At 37.3% G+C, this 16,825-nt stretch overlaps 3 protein-coding genes across 4 annotated transcripts; all 3 read left to right on the forward strand.

Annotated features, from left to right (window-relative positions):
- The first annotated feature begins 1,377 nt into the window (after positions 1–1,377).
- On the forward strand, positions 1,378–5,996 carry LOC108811009 (BAHD acyltransferase DCR). The gene is made up of 2 exons (XM_056988003.1): positions 1,378–1,896; positions 4,836–5,996. Exons 1-2 carry the CDS (start codon positions 1,441–1,443, stop codon positions 5,799–5,801), a joined length of 1,422 nt encoding a protein of 473 aa, XP_056843983.1. The 5' UTR covers positions 1,378–1,440; the 3' UTR covers positions 5,802–5,996.
- A 1,421-nt stretch (positions 5,997–7,417) lies between these two features.
- LOC108809180 (uncharacterized) lies at positions 7,418–10,853 on the forward strand. Of its 2 annotated transcripts, XM_018581316.2 has the most exons (16): positions 7,418–7,643; positions 7,756–7,853; positions 7,931–8,048; positions 8,152–8,246; positions 8,351–8,374; positions 8,470–8,629; positions 8,708–8,766; positions 8,840–8,957; positions 9,058–9,147; positions 9,252–9,322; positions 9,408–9,525; positions 9,684–9,763; positions 9,848–9,950; positions 10,035–10,306; positions 10,421–10,453; positions 10,551–10,853. In XM_018581316.2, exons 1-16 carry the CDS (start codon positions 7,479–7,481, stop codon positions 10,726–10,728), a joined length of 1,782 nt encoding a protein of 593 aa, XP_018436818.1. In that variant the 5' UTR covers positions 7,418–7,478; the 3' UTR covers positions 10,729–10,853. The 2 variants fall into 2 exon arrangements, with proteins under 2 accessions (XP_018436818.1, XP_056845586.1); XM_056989606.1 differs by lacking the exon at positions 10,551–10,853 and having other exon boundaries at positions 10,035–10,310.
- Positions 10,854–10,919: 66 nt separating this feature from the next.
- LOC130495561 (uncharacterized) lies at positions 10,920–11,710 on the forward strand. Its single transcript, XM_056986975.1, has 5 exons — positions 10,920–10,966; positions 11,073–11,190; positions 11,283–11,359; positions 11,476–11,508; positions 11,593–11,710. The coding sequence occupies exons 1-5, from the start codon at positions 10,920–10,922 to the stop codon at positions 11,708–11,710; spliced, it is 393 nt and encodes a 130-aa protein (XP_056842955.1).
- Positions 11,711–16,825: the final 5,115 nt, after the last annotated feature.

Here is a 16,825-nt window from a genome sequence, read left to right on the forward strand (position 1 = left end):
AGAAGGCTCAAAAGACGTTGGTGTAATGGTGTGTGGGACCAAGAAATATGAGGCATGATGTAGCAAGGATATGTTCATCTGGCTTAGCTAAAAACCTTCGGTTTGAAGCATTAGTTTTTCGACTGGTGATCAGTTCCGTGTTCTAACTATGCTTTTGCTTATATCGATTGTAATGACCTAGAAGTTTAGATGGTTGGCTGTTTAATTTTTCTGTTGATACAATGCAAAAAATGGACTGTTAAAACTAAGTGGACCAAAACTTTTAAACAGAGCTAAGTATGAGTAAATACTTTTAATTTTCTTATATTTGCTACTCTGTCTAATCTACTTAAATAATTTAGTATGTTTACATGACTCATTTGAAACAAATACAATTTATATCAAATACTCAAAAATACTTTTTTATATCAAATACACAAAACAAATACTTTTTATATCAAATACTCAAAAATCAATATTTTAAGATTTTGTTTCAATGCAAGTAGTAAAATAAGTAATTTGACGAGTAATAAATACTTTTAAAGGATAATAAATAATTTTTAGGATAAGTAATAAGTAGTGAAATAAGTAATACAGAAAATATAATGATATTTAACATGTACTTGTACGTAATAACATTTGTGGACTTAGTCCTTTATTTTGACAATTTCAAACCAGATACGGGATAAGTATCAAGTATAAATGGAATAGCAAGTATGTCCAGCCTTATTTACACTTGTAATTATTGTCGTCTTTGTTTTATAGTTTGTTGGCGAATGTTATTGACTTGTTTTAAAACTTGACATCCTTGATCCGAGTAATTTTCTAAAATGATTACAAACCATAAGATTTAATTAGCCGGAGAAGTCGATGTCCACCTTCCACAGCTCCACAACCTACTAAAGTACTAATTAAATATCGGAAGTAGAGTCCTATAGATCCAATAAAGTGGAGTAATTGTCATGTGTAAAGTCCAGACAAGATAGTCTACTCAAAAACAAAGTTTAGAGGATGTGTTTTCATTAAAGTAATCCAACCATTACTTAAGGATCTTAATTTGTAAATCCTGGTACGATTCATAATAATACTACCGTTTGCTCTGGTCGACTACTTTTAAGCGTCTATACCATCTTTATCGGCGTTTATAAGTGTCCTACAAAGTACTATATTACATATAGCATCATTACATTTATTTTATTTTTGTTTCTTTTTAACCTACCAAAAAACCCTAAGGTCCCTAACTTAACATAACAATTCGAGCAAATAGATTTAAGAGCGAGAGTTTAATTGACTCATTAATTGAATCGCAACTACTTTCATGAAACCTTAAATGCCTAACCCAACTACACACTGTACGTCTCTATAAAGAACAGTCTTTAGTTCTTACTTCACTCCACACCACACTACAATCTCACAAAATAGTACACTGAGTGAAAAGGCTAAGTAAAATCTTTTTTCACCATGAAGATAAAGATAACTAGCAAAACCCATGTGCAACCAAACAAGCCGATACTAGGGAAGAAACAATTCCATCTCACCACATTTGATCTTCCTTACCTAGCTTTCTACTACAACCAGAAGTTCCTGCTCTACAAGTTCGAGAACCTTCTAGATCTCGAGGAATCCACTTTCCAAAACAATGTCGTGGGTAAGCTCAAGGATGGTTTGGGCTCGGTTCTTGAAGACTTCTATCAGCTTGCCGGTAAGCTGGCCAAGGACGAGGAAGGGGTCTTCCGAGTTGAGTACGACGCTGAAGACGAAGAGATCAACGGCGTGGAGTTCTCGGTTGCTGAGGCTGCTGACGTCAGCGTCGATGATCTCACAGCTGAGGACGGGACGGCTCAGTTCAAGGAGTTGGTTCCGTACAACGGGATCTTGAACTTGGAAGGACTTAGCAGGCCTCTCCTTGCTGTCCAGGTAATTATTTAATTTATACGCATTATTCTATCTCCACATGCTGGCTTTTTTCATCACCTTTCCACATGCTAGCATTTTTATCATTTATCTTGTTTATTTGTACACGTGAATAAAATGGAATTAGGTATGTAAATCTTTTTTTTTTTTTTTTTGTAACTGGAGTATGGTATGTAAATCTTGGTAGCAGAGAAAAACAATAAACTTGAAATAAAATAGAATTAGATATACAAATCTGAACTATTTCACAAATATCTGATGTATGTTATGTGGTACATTGATCTTTTTAGCTAATTACGTCGGGTGGTGTATAGTTTTCACAGAATCACAAGCGACCATAAAAAAATAAGAATGGTGAATGCTTGGTTACGACCATTTTAAGACAAACATCACGTGACGTACAAAACTGATACAAGTATACACTTGATTCAAAATCTTTAAGCCCCAAAGATAACAAAACTGATTACTAACGAATTAGTTTTTTTTTTACTAAAAACGAATTAGTATCATTTTAATACATAAAAGTGGCGGTGCATGTTTCCAGCAAACCCAACAGAAAATAGGACAAGACTTAGGGTCACCCCTGTGGTGAACCTTTAAATTCACCACACCATTTATGACTAATAAAAATGACATGTAGATAATTAAATAAAACATATTAAATTTATTTTAAAATAGTTAAAAAACAATAATGACAATTCTAAACTACAAATCTTAATTTTTAAACCCTAAACATTAATTTCTAAATCCAAATCATATACCCTAAATCAAAATTCTATACCCTAAACCCAAATCCTAGACCATGACCCCAAACTTAAATTCTATACCCTAAACCCAAACCCAAATTCTAAACCTTAAACCCAAACCATAAATCTTAAATCTAAATCAAGTACCCTAAACCCAAACCTTATACTCTAAACCCAGATCATAAACCCTAAACCCAAACCGTATATCCTAAACCCAAATCCTAGACCTTAAATCCAAACCGTAAATCCTAAAATTTTAATTTTAATTTAGGATTTACAGTTTGGATTTAAGATCTAGGATTTGGGTTTAGGGTATACGGTTTGGGTTTAGGGTATACGGTTTAGGTTTAGGGTCTAGGATTTGGATTTAGAGTATTAGATTTAGATTTAAGATTTATGGTTTGGGTTTAGGGTCTAAGATTTGGGTTTAGGGTATAGGATTTTGGTTTAGGGTATAGAGTTTGGATTTAGAAATTAATATTTAGGATTTAAAAATTAAGATTTGTAGTTTAGAATTGACATTATTCTTTTTTAATTATTTTAAAATAAATTTATAATGTTTTATTTAATTATCTACATGTCATTTTCATTGGTTATAAATGGTGTGGTGAATTTAAAGGTTCACCATAAGGGGTGAACCTAAGTCTTGTCCCAGAAAATATTGTTGACATTAATTCTTTTCGAAGAATAGGGAAAGTAATGATATTCAATAATAAACCCCACCTTGACATGCATATATGAAACAAACAAAAGTTCTAGATTTTGGTATATAACTTTTCTATTTTATTATCTACAATATGCATATGTTAGGCTTATAATACACACATATCGATATGTCTTTGGTTGGACGACGTTAAATCAGACACAAATAAATCTCAGTATGTATAATTACTTGCTAGTATAATTAATGAATTGAAAAAAATATATACAATAATAAATCAGAAATTGAAGTTAATGAATTGAAAAAAATATCGTTTTGAAAATGCATTTCAACATCTATGTGAAAAATTTATGTAGCACAGCAATTAAATATAGCATTAAATGACCGACCAGTAACATTTTTATGGATGGTAACTACTAACTGGTATATAGGCATGCATGTAGTCATGTACGACAAAACAAGTACTCAATCAAACATTAGTACACATAATTTACTCGTCGTTATTAATGAAATCTAAACATAGGTGCCATCGTCAGCTTTAGACCCAACTAGATTTTGACCCGCGCTTTTGAAGCGCGGGATATTTTACGATGAAAAATTTCACTAATAATTTAACAAATATTTTGGTAATTTTTAAAGAGTGTGTATTTAAAATATTTACATTTAAATCAGTATTTTTAAATTCAACCCGATTGTGATTATACCGGTTAATCCGGAGATCTAGTTCAATTTATGTTTCTAAAATATTCATATTAAAAATCACTAAAACCCGAAACTAACCGATTGAGCTGATGGATGACCGATATATAATCTAATTGGATTTAAATTGTAATAGTTTCATAATTTGTAATCTTATAATCGAAATTTTAAAGTTCACTATTTTGAAATTTATGAAATTATGACGTTTCTACAAAAATTTAAATTAAGATTAATTATTGTATTATTTGGAAACATTGATAGTAGTATAAAAAATATATTGTTTGGAAACATTGATAGTAGTATAAAGAAATAAGTATATTGTTTGGAAACATTGATAGTAGTATAAAGAAATAAGTATATTGTTTGGGAACATGGATAGTAGTATAAAGAAATGAACATTAGTGATTTAATGTATGTTTAACTATAAAGTATAAAGGTGTATTTAATTTAAAAACTTACAAAATAAATGTTAGGTCCAACAGAATGTTTTTGTTTTAATAAGATAGATGCATGTCAATCAACCTTAATGTTAATACATCGTATTCATACATATACGTATTTGCATGTATACAATACTTTCACTATCAGACGATGCTCTTTCCAAATTCTATACGGCATTTAGTTTGCACTTAATGCAAACTGCAAAGGCCTTTGAAAACAAATGTGGTCGTTGGAGTAGTCATTGTTTCTGTTGCTTATTTTCTGGTCTCGAGACTATCGTCCAATAAAATAAATTTAAAGCTTTTGAAAACAGGTGTGGTCGTTAGAGTAGTCATTATTGTAAAATACATGCATGCTTATCGATTTATCTTTTATTTTATTTTGTTTCGCAACAGGTGACCAAGCTTAAAGATGGGCTTGCAATGGGCCTAGCTTTCAATCACGCGGTCCTTGACGGAACTGCCACATGGCACTTCATGTGCTCATGGGCCGAGATCTGTCGCGGAGCCCAAACCATCTCGACACAACCATTTCTCGACCGAGCCAAGGCACGTGACACGCGCGTGAAACTCGACCTCGCTTCCCCAAAGGACCCTAACGCGTCCTCCAACGGCGACGCCACGGCTGAACCGCCGCAGCTCGTGGAGAAGGTCTTCAAGTTCTCCGACTCAGCCATCCACACGATCAAGTCAAGAGCCAACTCAGCCGTCCCACCCGACAACGGCTCAAAGCCCTTCTCCACTTTCCAGTCCCTCACGTCACACATCTGGCGCCACGTCACCCTCGCGCGTGGGCTCAAACCCGAAGACATCACCGTCTTCACCGTCTTCGCCGACTGCCGCCGCCGCGTCGACCCGCCGATGCCGGAGGAGTACTTCGGAAACATGATTCAGGCCGTCTTCACGGGAACGGCGGCGGGGATGCTTGCGGCGCACGGGCCGGAGTTCGGAGCCTCCGTGGTTCAGAAAGCCATCGTGGCGCACAACGCGCGTGTGGTGGACGCGCGGAACGAGGAGTGGGAGAAGTCGCCGAAGATATTCCAGTTCAAAGACGCGGGAGTGAACTGCGTGGCGGTGGGGAGCTCGCCGAGGTTCCGTGTCTACGAGGTGGACTTCGGTTGGGGTAAACCGGAAACGGTTAGGAGCGGTTCGAATAACCGGTTTAATGGGATGATGTATCTGTACCCGGGGAAAGCTGGAGGTGTGAGCATCGATGTGGAGATCACGCTTGAAGCTCATGTCATGGAGAAGCTAGAGAAGAGCAAAGAGTTTTTACTGGTCGAGGAGGAAGAAAATGGAAGCAAGCTCACCAATGGCAATGGTCATGGTCATGGTCATGCTAATGGTAACGGGTTCGTTTGAGTCGATCAAAATTCAAAGCAGTTTCGTTAATGTGAAAGACCTCTAGTTATCGTAATAATATTGCTCTTTTGTTGATAATAATCAGCAGAATGCTGACGTGTGAGTTAAGTAATTTGATTATGTTGTAGTATGTTGGATTTGAACTTTGGAGTGTTTGGGACATGTACCAAAATGGCTTCTTGCTGTTTGAATTAAGATTCTGAGTAGCTCCATGCTTAAGTATCTCAAATAAAATTTCTTGTCTCCAAAATAATAATTTCTAAAATAATAACAATTTAAACCACATTATAAACTTTGACCATTTATACTGTATATATTATAATATATTGCATAACAACTTAATTATTCAACAAACTCAAAAAATATTAAAACTTTCTATGATAAAATAACTAAAAGATATTCACACATATGATTCAAGAATTGTAATCTTATAAAATCTTACTATATCTTATAAAAATGAGAAGTTCTCCATGACAGATATTTTTAGTTTATTTCACAAAATAACTTTTTAAGGAGAAAATGACCAAACAATTTCATTAAAAGGTTAATATACACTTATATTCCTAAGTTAACTAATATGTTAAGGCAGTAGGGTTGCAAATTTTTAAAAATAAATAATAAATATTAATAATTTCAAAATAAACAGAGACTATTTTTCATCATTTTTAGTGTTATTTTATTGACATGAATTTTAAAATGACTGTTTGAGAGAATTGCTAATATAAAATATAAATATACAGCTTTTAGTTAAATAACTTAACTGCTAAATATAGAAAAAAAAAATAAAATTGCAGTTTTGTTTTTAATAATTTCTTCACAAATCTAAAATATAAATATATTAGCATCTCTAATTAACGTTTTTTATTTATTTCAAAAAATTAAGAGTGAAATCTAAACTTATATACATCTAATACAACTAAAAATAACATTTTCATAGTTTTCATCTACACAAATGATTAAATTAAGAAAATCCATATATTATAGTGATTATAATTTTCTCAAATTCAAAACTTAAATTATAATAAAATTCGATTCAAAATTATAGTATAATTTGATTAACTGGTTGAATTTTAGTGGCTTGAATACCTAATAGGAAGCCAATTTATATACATATAAATTTTTGATCCTAGTGAGTTTATTTTTTGTATATCCAAATATATTTTCATGATCAAGGTAAAAGATATCATAATCATACGTAAATGGATTAAATACTTTTTTTTTGTTAAAGAAAATGGATTAATTAATTAAAAAGTCATATATACAAATTTAAATATATGCTGCATAGAAAACTTGAAAATATATAAATTTACATATGGAAATTATAATCTGTATAAAAGATTTTTTTTAATTTTTTAAAAATTGAAAGTGTGGATCAAAATTTATATATGATTAGAAGTGGAATAAAAATTGACTTTTTTAAGTGTGAACACAATGATACCAAATTATCAATTAGCCTTTTTTTACAAACTAAAACGAACAATGGTGGGTGATAGAAGGAAAATATAAAAGCCCAAACAAGATAGTTGTCTAGGTGATAGAAGGAAAATATAAAAGCCCAGACCAGCCCACTAGATCGTTGTCGAGGTTTTTAACTTATTACTGCTCTCTCTTGGGGTTACTTTATTGCGGTTTCTCTTTCTCAGCTCTTGCCGGCGACTGTGTTTTGCATCTTCTCCAATGTCCAGTTGTAGCCAGGAACCCAATTTACTGGTTAAGCGAAAACCGGAAGATGGTTTGGAGACCGAACCGGTTCTGAAGAAACGTAAAGAAAAATCCGAGGAGAATGAGATCGAATCAAGGGTTGAGCTGCTGTTGTTGTCTGATGAGAAGTCTACTACTTTGGTAATATAAAGTTTGAATTATTTTGTTGTATATATGCTTTTATGTTGCTGTTGTTTGTTAGATATTTTTACAAGTTTAATGTTCAATAAAGCCATCTTCTTTGTTATATCAGGAACAGGAGACAGTGGAGACCACAGAACCTGTTCAGGAACCGAAGAGGAAGACCCTATTTGTTTCTAATCTCCCTGCTTACACAAAAGTTGCAGACATGTAAGAATCACTCTTCATTTTTTTTCCAGTTTCCACTTAACTCGGAGCTAACTTTTAGGTTTCTCATCTCATCTCAGCCTCTGTTTCTTCGAAGACGTGGGACAAGTTGTTCGTGTTCGACTTGTTGTAAACGACCTGGGAGTTTTTAAAGGCGATGCCTTTGTTGAGTTTGCTTCTGCCCACCAAGCTAACAAGGTGATGAGACTATACCGATTATGATCATTTTGAGAAACCAAGTCTTTTACTGATATGATGATAACAGAATTGATTTTTTTTTTAATTATTATTATGCTCTTAGGCACTGGAAGAAAAGAAGAATGATAAATTTCTGAACTGGCGCAATATTTTCCTTGATGTGGCTAATAAGGGAGAGGAAGCTTGCTTTCCACCCAAGTAAATACTCATTTAAATTTGTTCTTTTTTTTTTGTTAACACTATCATTGCTAAGTGCTTTTATGCTGATTAACACTATTACTCTTTTTTTTTTGGTTAATTAGGTATTGCATAGATCACAAAGTTTGGTAAGCCATTTTACTATCTGCCTCTTGAGAAGTGGGATTTTATATTTTTTTACTATTTGGAGAGATCACACCAGGGATTTTTCATCTTATTCCAGGTACCTAGAAGAGGAAGAAGACTACCTTCAACAAGAAGGAGAAGAAGATGAAGACAACATTCAACAAGTAGAAGAAGAAGAAGAAGAAGATGAAGACTACCTTCAACAAGAAAGCCTTCCCATTGAAGAAGAAGAAGATGAGACACCTCCCAACGCTGAGGTACCATGAGCCTACTTTTTGTTGTTAAGACCTTTTTCTCTTTAAAGAGTCCTGCTAATTAATACACTTTGGCTTCAGGAAGATTCCGTACTCTTCATGGCTAATCTCTCTCCACAAACAACTAAAATATCACAGATGTACGTATCCACTTTTTGTTCTCTCTGCTGTTTTTTTTTTCTATGACTGATGATTACTTTTTTTTTTTTGCAGCATCAAGTTCTTCAAATATATTGGTGGTGTTGTTAGTGTGCGACTTATTGTAAACCAACAGCGCAAGCATGTGGGCTACGCCTTTGTTGAGTTTGTTGATGCTAAACGAGCTAATTTGGTGAGTGCTTTTTTTTTCTTTCTTTCGTGTATATTAATTATGAAATAAGTATAAAATCAATTTTTGTTCTAAAGTTTTCGAGTATCTTTTGTACTATTAGGCGCTGAAAAATAAGAATGGTGAATACTTGCACGATCATGAGATTTTGTTGATGAGAAGAGTTGAGGAGGACACTCCCCATTCTGCTGAGGTATCTCTTCTTATTATTCATCAGAATATTTCACGCTTACCCATTTTTTTCTTGATATGCAAGTTAAGTCTTTTTATCCTAACACACTTTGCTTTTAAATCCAGACAGCTACCACTGTAAGAGATAAGACGCTCTTTGTTGACCATCTCTCTACGAAAACTAGAATATCAAATATGTAAGTAGCACCTAAAATTTCTTCTACTTTGGATCAAGTTCTTCATGACTGATATGTATTAATCATTCTCAATTTTTACTTACAGCATCAATTTCTTTAAAGATGTTGGAGAAGTTGTTCATGTTCGACTTATGGTAGACAAAAGTACCGTTCCGATGAGGTCTGGCTATGTTGAGTTTGCTTCTGCTGCCGAAGCTGAGAAGGTGAGAGAGTATTTTACAGTAATAATAATAATAATGAAAATTATTTTTACTTTTCATTTGAAAAAGTAGTGTATAGTTATTTTTATTAAAATCCTAGTATTAGTTATTTTGAAGTACGATTTTACTGATCAAATCGTTTTCTCTTTCGAATGCTGGAGGCGATGGAGGAGAAGAACGGCAAATATTTAAACAGACGCAAGCTTTATTTAGCTTTCGTTAAGGAGCATTCACGATTCAAGTAAATTGTTATGAAGATAATCTAATTTATTGCTAGAGTTTTGATGCCATTACAGAAACTAATGCTATTATATTTGTTAATTAGGTATTGCATAGATCACAAGGTTTGGTTCGAGGACTATCTTCAGCGAGAAAGCCTTCTTCTACAAGAAAATGCATCGGTGGATGAAACTCCAGACTTTGATGAGGTACCTCTTCTTATTATCTTCAAGAATTTGAAGTTCTTTTTTCCTTACAGTATTACTACTAACACACTTGGCTGTTCAATTCAGGATGTTTCATCGAGTAAGAAGACTCTCTTTACCGATTTCTCCCAGAAAAAAAACGTGCCTGTTAACATACCAAATATCATCAGTTTCTTCGAAGATGTTGGAGAAGTTGCTAGTGTTAGACTTATTGTAGACCGCTGGGGCATATCTTCGGGCTGTTGCTGTGTTGAGTTTGCTACTGGTACCGAATCAAAGAAGGGTTTTGATATTTACAGGCATGTTAAGGGGATTTTTGTCAAGAGGCCTGAGATAGCTCCATACCCTTTCCGACCCAAGTAGGTTGATTTTCCATGTTTGTGGAGTGTTTTTGTTTCTCTAAAACTTAATGCTATATTTTTGATAGAGGATGTATGCTATTGTTTTTTTTTTGTTTGTTTGTTAATTACTAGGTACAACCTTACCGACCTCGCAGAGAAGCTTTGGTAATTGATTTTGCCTTTTGAGTTTTGTTATGAATAGCACATTGGGTGGAAGTTTCTGTTATAATATGACTAAGGGGTTTTGATATATATATTCCAGGTGCGAAGACGAGCTTAGACGAGAAGGCTTTGGTTTGCCGACCAGATCAAAGCCGAAGGAAGAGGAGATTGCAATCCCCTGCAAGGAAAAGGTTACTTTCTGCGGTAAGAAGATTACCTTCTCTGACGAAGATGATGAAGAAGAAGAAAAAGAAAAGAAAGCTCTTTGGTCTCTATAACTTTTTTTTTTTTGGACAAATGGTGTCTATAACTTTATTATGATACACAATGAACTCAAGTTGATTACGTATTCGGTTATGTAACTTTTGATACAATATGACTTGAAATGTTTTTCTTGTTTGTTTATCTATTTTTTCAAACCCCTGCTTCTTGACATTTTATACTCAAAAGAAGCAAACAACACACTAATATGAGACAGCATTGTGGTCTCACACTTGTGTTTATTATACGCAACAAGTTTTTTACATACCAAATATGTAAGTAGAGTTCCTTCGATTCACCTCTTTTTTTTTTCTTGAGAGCAAATTATTATTTTTCATTTTATCTATCCATTTTTTTACAGCATCAGTTTCTTCCAAGATGTTGGAGAAGTTGCTAGTGTTCGACTTATTGTAGACCGCTGGGGTATATCTCCGGGCTGTTGCTGTGTTGAGTTTGCTACTTGTACCGAATCAAAGAAGGTGAGAATCATTTATAGTAATGATGATGAAAAATAATATACAAGTAGTTTTTCTGAAAGTTAGGACTGCTGATTAAATCTCTTGTACTGTAGGCTCTGCAAATTAACAAGCATGTTAAGGGGATTTTTGTCAAGATGCCTGAGATAGTTCCATACCCTTTCCTACCCAAGTGAGTTGATTTTTCCATGTTGTGGAATGTTTTTGTTTCTCTAAAACTTAATGCTATATATTTTTTGATGTCATAACCAGAAGATGAACGCTATTTTTTATTTATTTGTTAATTAGGTACAACCTTGACGACCTTGTAGAGAAGCTTTGGTAAGTGATTTATAAACTATCTGCCTTCTTGAGTATTGTTATCAAGAGCTGGTATATATGACATGGGGTTTTGATATATTCCAGGTACGAAGACGAGCTTAGACGAGAAGGCTTTGGTTTGCCGACCAAACCAAAGCTGGAGAAAGAGCAGGAAGTCTCCTCTGATACCATGTGCGGTTTACACAAAGATGAAACTTTGTAAAGAGAAAATATATTTTACTGAGTTGATTATTAAGGAAAGAAGATCATATCATATATTCTTGCTATTCTTGTGTATCAATCATCCTTGATTACCTCCTATAATATCTCTTGTACAATATATAAATATGTATATACAGTGATCAATAGAAAGCATCCTTTACATCTTATATGGTATCAGAGCTAAGATACTAGACCTATTTTTTTTTCCGCCGCTCTCTTCTTCTTGTTTCTCTCCTTCCTTTTCTATCGTCATCTTTGCTTCTCTTCTGTCATGGCGACCTCTGATAACAGCCAGTTCACTTCTCCTGTTCAAACCATTGTTCCTACCCCTGGTTCACTCTTGAACATCAACATGTCCAACATCATCAAGCTCACCTCTACCAACTATCTTATTTGGAGCCGACAAGTTCATGCTCTTCTTGATGGATATGAACTTTCTGACCACCTTGACGGAACCGTACCCCCACCGGACGCTACCGTTACCACTGATGATGTCACCACTCCCAATCCAGCTTTTTCTCTCTGGAAAAGACAGGACAAGCTCATCTACAGTGCTCTGTTGGGGGCCATCTCTCAAGGTATCCAGCCTCTCGTCTCCATGGCGTCTACGGCTGCTAGCGTGTGGACTACTCTCTCCTCCACCTATGCAAAACCAACTCGTGGCCACATCAAACAACTGATGAATCAAGTGAAGCAATGGAAGAAAGAAGACAAGACAGTTGATGAGTATCTCCAAGGTCTCACCACCAGGTTCGATCAATTGGCTCTTCTTGGTAAGATTCTTGACCATGAAGATAAAATTGATTACATTCTTCAAGGGCTTCCTGAGACATATAAACCTGTTGTGGAACAAACGGAGGGTCGTGATCTTCCTCCTTCTCTCACGGAGCTTCATGAGAAGCTTATCAACTTTGAGGCTAAACTTCAAACTGCAACCCCTGCGGTTATCACACCGATCTCAGCCAACTATGTCAACAACGCACGTCCTCCACAGAAGAATCAGAAACGTCCTAATCAAACCTGGCAGTCTGGTCAACACAGCAACTCGAATCAGGCATGGAACCATGGCCAAGCTAACAATCAACAGAGGACTTTCAGACCTTACCTTGGACGCTGCCAAATCTGCGGTACAAATGGACACTCGGCGAAGCGTTGCAGCCAGCTTCATCAGTTCCAGCAGAACACTCAACCAGCCTTGCTTCCTACGCCCCAGTACCAGAACGCAGCGTGGGCTCCCCGTGCTAATGTTGCTCTCATGAACGCACCACAGCCTTGGGTTCTTGACAGTGGAGCCACTCATCACATCACCTCGGATCTCAGCAATCTTGCTCTTCATCAACCCTACACTGGCGGTGAAGAGGTTCTCATCGGCGACGGCAGTGGTCTTCAAATAACCAATACTGGTTCTCTCTCCCTTCCTACAAAATTTAAACCTTTATCATTAGCTAATGTGTTACTTGTCCCACATATCCATAAAAACCTCTTATCTGTTTACAAACTCTGCAACCATAACCAAGTTTCCATTGAATTTTTTCCTTCCCATTTTCAGGTGAAAGATCTGACCTCGGGGGCGCGGTTACTCCAAGGGCATACAAATAAAGAGCTGTACGAGTGGCCAGTCGTGAACGCCTCAGCAGCTTCCTTCTTTGCTACTCCTACTGTCAAAACTTCATCCTCAGATTGGCATTCAAGGCTTGGCCACCCCTCTTCTCAAATTCTTCAATCTATTTTATCTAAGTTTTCTTTACCTGTTTCAAACTCTGTTTCAAATGATTTTTCCTGTTTTGATTGCCTATCTAATAAAAGTCATAAACTATCTTTTGCTCAGACCTCTATCTCTTCTACTCGTCCATTAGAATACCTTTACACTGATCTATGGACTTCTCCAGTTATTTCTATTGATAAATACAAACACTATCTCCTTATCGTTGATCATTTCACTAGATACTCATGGCTTTATCCTCTGCAGCTTAAATCTCATGTCAAAGAGACATTCATTCGATTTAAAAAGCTCACAGAAAATAAATTCCAAACAAGGATAGGTACTCTGTTTTCTGATAATGGAGGAGAATTCATTGCTTTACGCTCTTTTCTCTCTGATTCTGGTATTTCTCATCTCACTACTCCTCCTCACACACCAGAACATAACGGCTTGTCTGAAAGACGACACCGTCATATCGTTGAAACAGGTCTTTCACTCCTCCAACACGCCAAACTTCCGACCACCTTCTGGTCTTACGCCTTTGCTACTGCGGTTTATCTCATAAATCGTATGCCAACTCCGGTTTTATCTCTCAACTCCCCCTACTCTCTTCTCTTTAAAACTCCGCCCAACTATCTAAAGCTTAAAATTTTTGGTTGTCTCTGTTTTCCTTGGCTAAGACCCTATCAAACTCACAAACTACAAGCTCGTTCTACACAATGTGTATTCCTAGGGTACTCCTTAACACAAAGTGCTTACCTTTGTTATGATCCCGTCTCTTCTCGTCTTTATGTTTCACGCCATGTCCGTTTTGTTGAAGATACCTTCCCCTTTCCATCTCTCTCTAAAGCTGCTCCTCTTCCCACTGCTGAGGTCAATGACTGGGTTCCTCCTGTCACGATTATTCCGACGACTGTGCCGCCAGCTGCAGCTCCCGCCCCTCCCGCGTCTCCGAGAACGGATCAATCACCGCCTCCTCCCGTTTTGCCCAACTCCCCAATCTCCCCCATTGAAGCTCCAACCTTCACAAACCCAACTGAGGCCCAACAACCATCCTCTCCCTCTCCAACTAATCAGGCCCAACAATTCCCAATACCAGCCCAAACCCAATTTCCTTCTCTACCTCCTGACCCGGCCCAACCAATACCATTACCAGCCCAAACTCAACCCATTTCACCTCTAACCCAAACTTCTTCTTCCTCATCGCAACCAACTCCTCAACCACCACTGTCTCAACCCACCGTTGAACCACCGCCGAACCATCACCCCATGACCACCCGTGCCAAGAAAGGTATCTCTAAACCCAATTCCAAATACGCCTATTCAACCAACCTCACCAAGTCTCAACCTTTCATACCCACGACTATTGCCCAAGCCCTTGCAGACCCAAATTGGAGACCCGCCGTCCTCGCTGAGTTCAACTCCATTGTTGGGAACCGAACGTTCTCTCTGGTTCCACCGTCACCTCGTCAAAATCCGGTCAGCTGTCGTTGGATTTTCACAATAAAATATAATCCCGATGGTTCTGTTCGCAGGTACAAAGCCCGGCTCGTTGCAAGGGGTTACACTCAACTTCCGGGCATCGACTACACTGAAACATTCAGTCCGGTGATCAAATCAACCACGATTCGTCTGGTCTTGGACATCGCTGTGAGTCGCTCTTGGCCGATCAAGCAACTAGACGTCAACAACGCTTTCCTTCAGGGAACGCTAACCGAAGAAGTGTACACGGTCCAACCTCCTGGCTTTGTTGATCCTGACCGTCCGAACCATGTTTGCAGGTTACACAAGGCTTTGTATGGACTCAAGCAGGCCCCGAGAGCTTGGTATCAAGAACTCAGCAACTTTCTTCTTCAGACTGGTTTCATCAACTCCGTTGCCGATACCTCGTTATTTATCCTTCGTCGGGGTTCCAGCTTTGTCTACATGTTGATATATGTTGACGACATCCTTATTACCGGCAATGACTCTACTCTACTCAACCAGATTTTAGACTCCTTGGCTACACGGTTTTCGGTTAAGGAGCCAGAAGATCTTAATTACTTTCTGGGTATAGAAGCAGTCAGAAACTCCAAGGGGCTTCACTTAACTCAACGGCGCTACATACTTGACCTTCTCTCCCGGTTTAAACTCCTAAATGCACATCCTGTCTCCACCCCTATGGCCCCACATCCGCGTTTAACCATCAAGATGGGTACTGTTCTCTCTGATCCTACTGAATATCGCTCAGCTGTAGGAAGTCTTCAGTATCTCGCTTTTACGCGTCCTGATATTTCTTACGCCGTAAATAAGCTCTCACAGTTCATGCATGCTCCAACTTCAGATCATTGGCAGGCTGTGAAAAGAGTTCTACGTTATCTTGCTGGCACTGCTTCTCATGGTCTCTTTTTTAGTCGGGATAACCCTTCCTCTCTTCACGCCTACTCAGACGCGGATTGGGCAGGAGACACAGATGACTTTATCTCCACCAACGCCCACATTGTCTATCTCGGTAAGCATCCCATATCTTGGTCCTCAAAGAAGCAGAATGGGGTTGCTAGATCTTCCACTGAAGCGGAGTATCGTTCAGTTGCAAACACATCAGCCGAAATACGCTGGATTTGTTCTCTTCTGGTTGAACTTGGAATCAAAATCACAGGGCCTCCGGTAATATACTGCGACAATGTTGGTGCCACTTACTTGTGTGCAAATCCGGTTTTCCATTCTCGCATGAAGCATTTGGCACTGGACTATCACTTCATCAGAAATCAAGTCGCTGCTGGTGCTCTTCGTGTTGCACATGTTTCATCTAAAGATCAGCTTGCGGATGCCTTGACTAAGCCTCTAGCTCGTGCACCTTTCATTCAAGTTTCTTCCAAGATTGGTGTTGCCAAGGCACCTCCATCTTGAGGGGGCGTATTAAGGAAAGAAGATCATATCATATATTCTTGCTATTCTTGTGTATCAATCATCCTTGATTACCTCCTATAATATCTCTTGTACAATATATAAATATGTATATACAGTGATCAATAGAAAGCAACCTTTACATCTTATATTGATTACAACGAAAGAGGAGAAACCAATATATAGGCTTGATATATAGAAAGATCTAGATACAAAGATTACACAGCTGTTAACCAGCACAACAATCCAAGAGAGGAGTAAACGGATTGTAGAGACGCAGCTGTGTTGACTCCGTATGTCGACTCTGCTCTGTTACGCAAGACGACAAACGCAGGGGAGAAGATGACCGTTGATGGAGGTGGGCTTCACTTGTCATTTGGGCCGTCACTTTTTTATTGGGCTCGGACTGCTCTTGGGTTACACTTTCATTCCCCCTCAAACTTTGCGTGGGATTTACTCCAACGCTAAGTTTGTTTCTTAGACGCACAAATTCCTTCCTAGGCAGGGGCTTTGTGAAGATATCTGCAA

The sequence above is a fragment of the Raphanus sativus genome, chromosome 6 (assembly GCF_000801105.2).
Source record: "Raphanus sativus cultivar WK10039 chromosome 6, ASM80110v3, whole genome shotgun sequence".
Lineage (NCBI taxonomy): Eukaryota > Viridiplantae > Streptophyta > Magnoliopsida > Brassicales > Brassicaceae > Raphanus > Raphanus sativus.

Excerpts from the sequence above, each read along its gene's own strand:
- LOC108811009 (XM_056988003.1), top strand. The coding sequence starts at position 1,441 with ATGAAGATAAAGATAACTAGCAAAACCCATGTGCAACCAAACAAGCCG. Across the intron at positions 1,897-4,835 it reads GGCCTCTCCTTGCTGTCCAG|GTGACCAAGCTTAAAGATGG; the intron begins GTAATTATTTAA and ends GTTTCGCAACAG.
- LOC108809180 (XM_018581316.2), top strand. The coding sequence starts at position 7,479 with ATGTCCAGTTGTAGCCAGGAACCCAATTTACTGGTTAAGCGAAAACCG. Across the intron at positions 9,323-9,407 it reads AAAACTAGAATATCAAATAT|CATCAATTTCTTTAAAGATG; the intron begins GTAAGTAGCACC and ends TTTTACTTACAG. Across the intron at positions 9,526-9,683 it reads CTGCTGCCGAAGCTGAGAAG|GCGATGGAGGAGAAGAACGG; the intron begins GTGAGAGAGTAT and ends CGAATGCTGGAG.
- LOC130495561 (XM_056986975.1), top strand. The coding sequence starts at position 10,920 with ATGAGACAGCATTGTGGTCTCACACTTGTGTTTATTATACGCAACAA. Across the intron at positions 11,191-11,282 it reads CTTGTACCGAATCAAAGAAG|GCTCTGCAAATTAACAAGCA; the intron begins GTGAGAATCATT and ends CTTGTACTGTAG. Across the intron at positions 11,509-11,592 it reads GACCTTGTAGAGAAGCTTTG|GTACGAAGACGAGCTTAGAC; the intron begins GTAAGTGATTTA and ends GATATATTCCAG.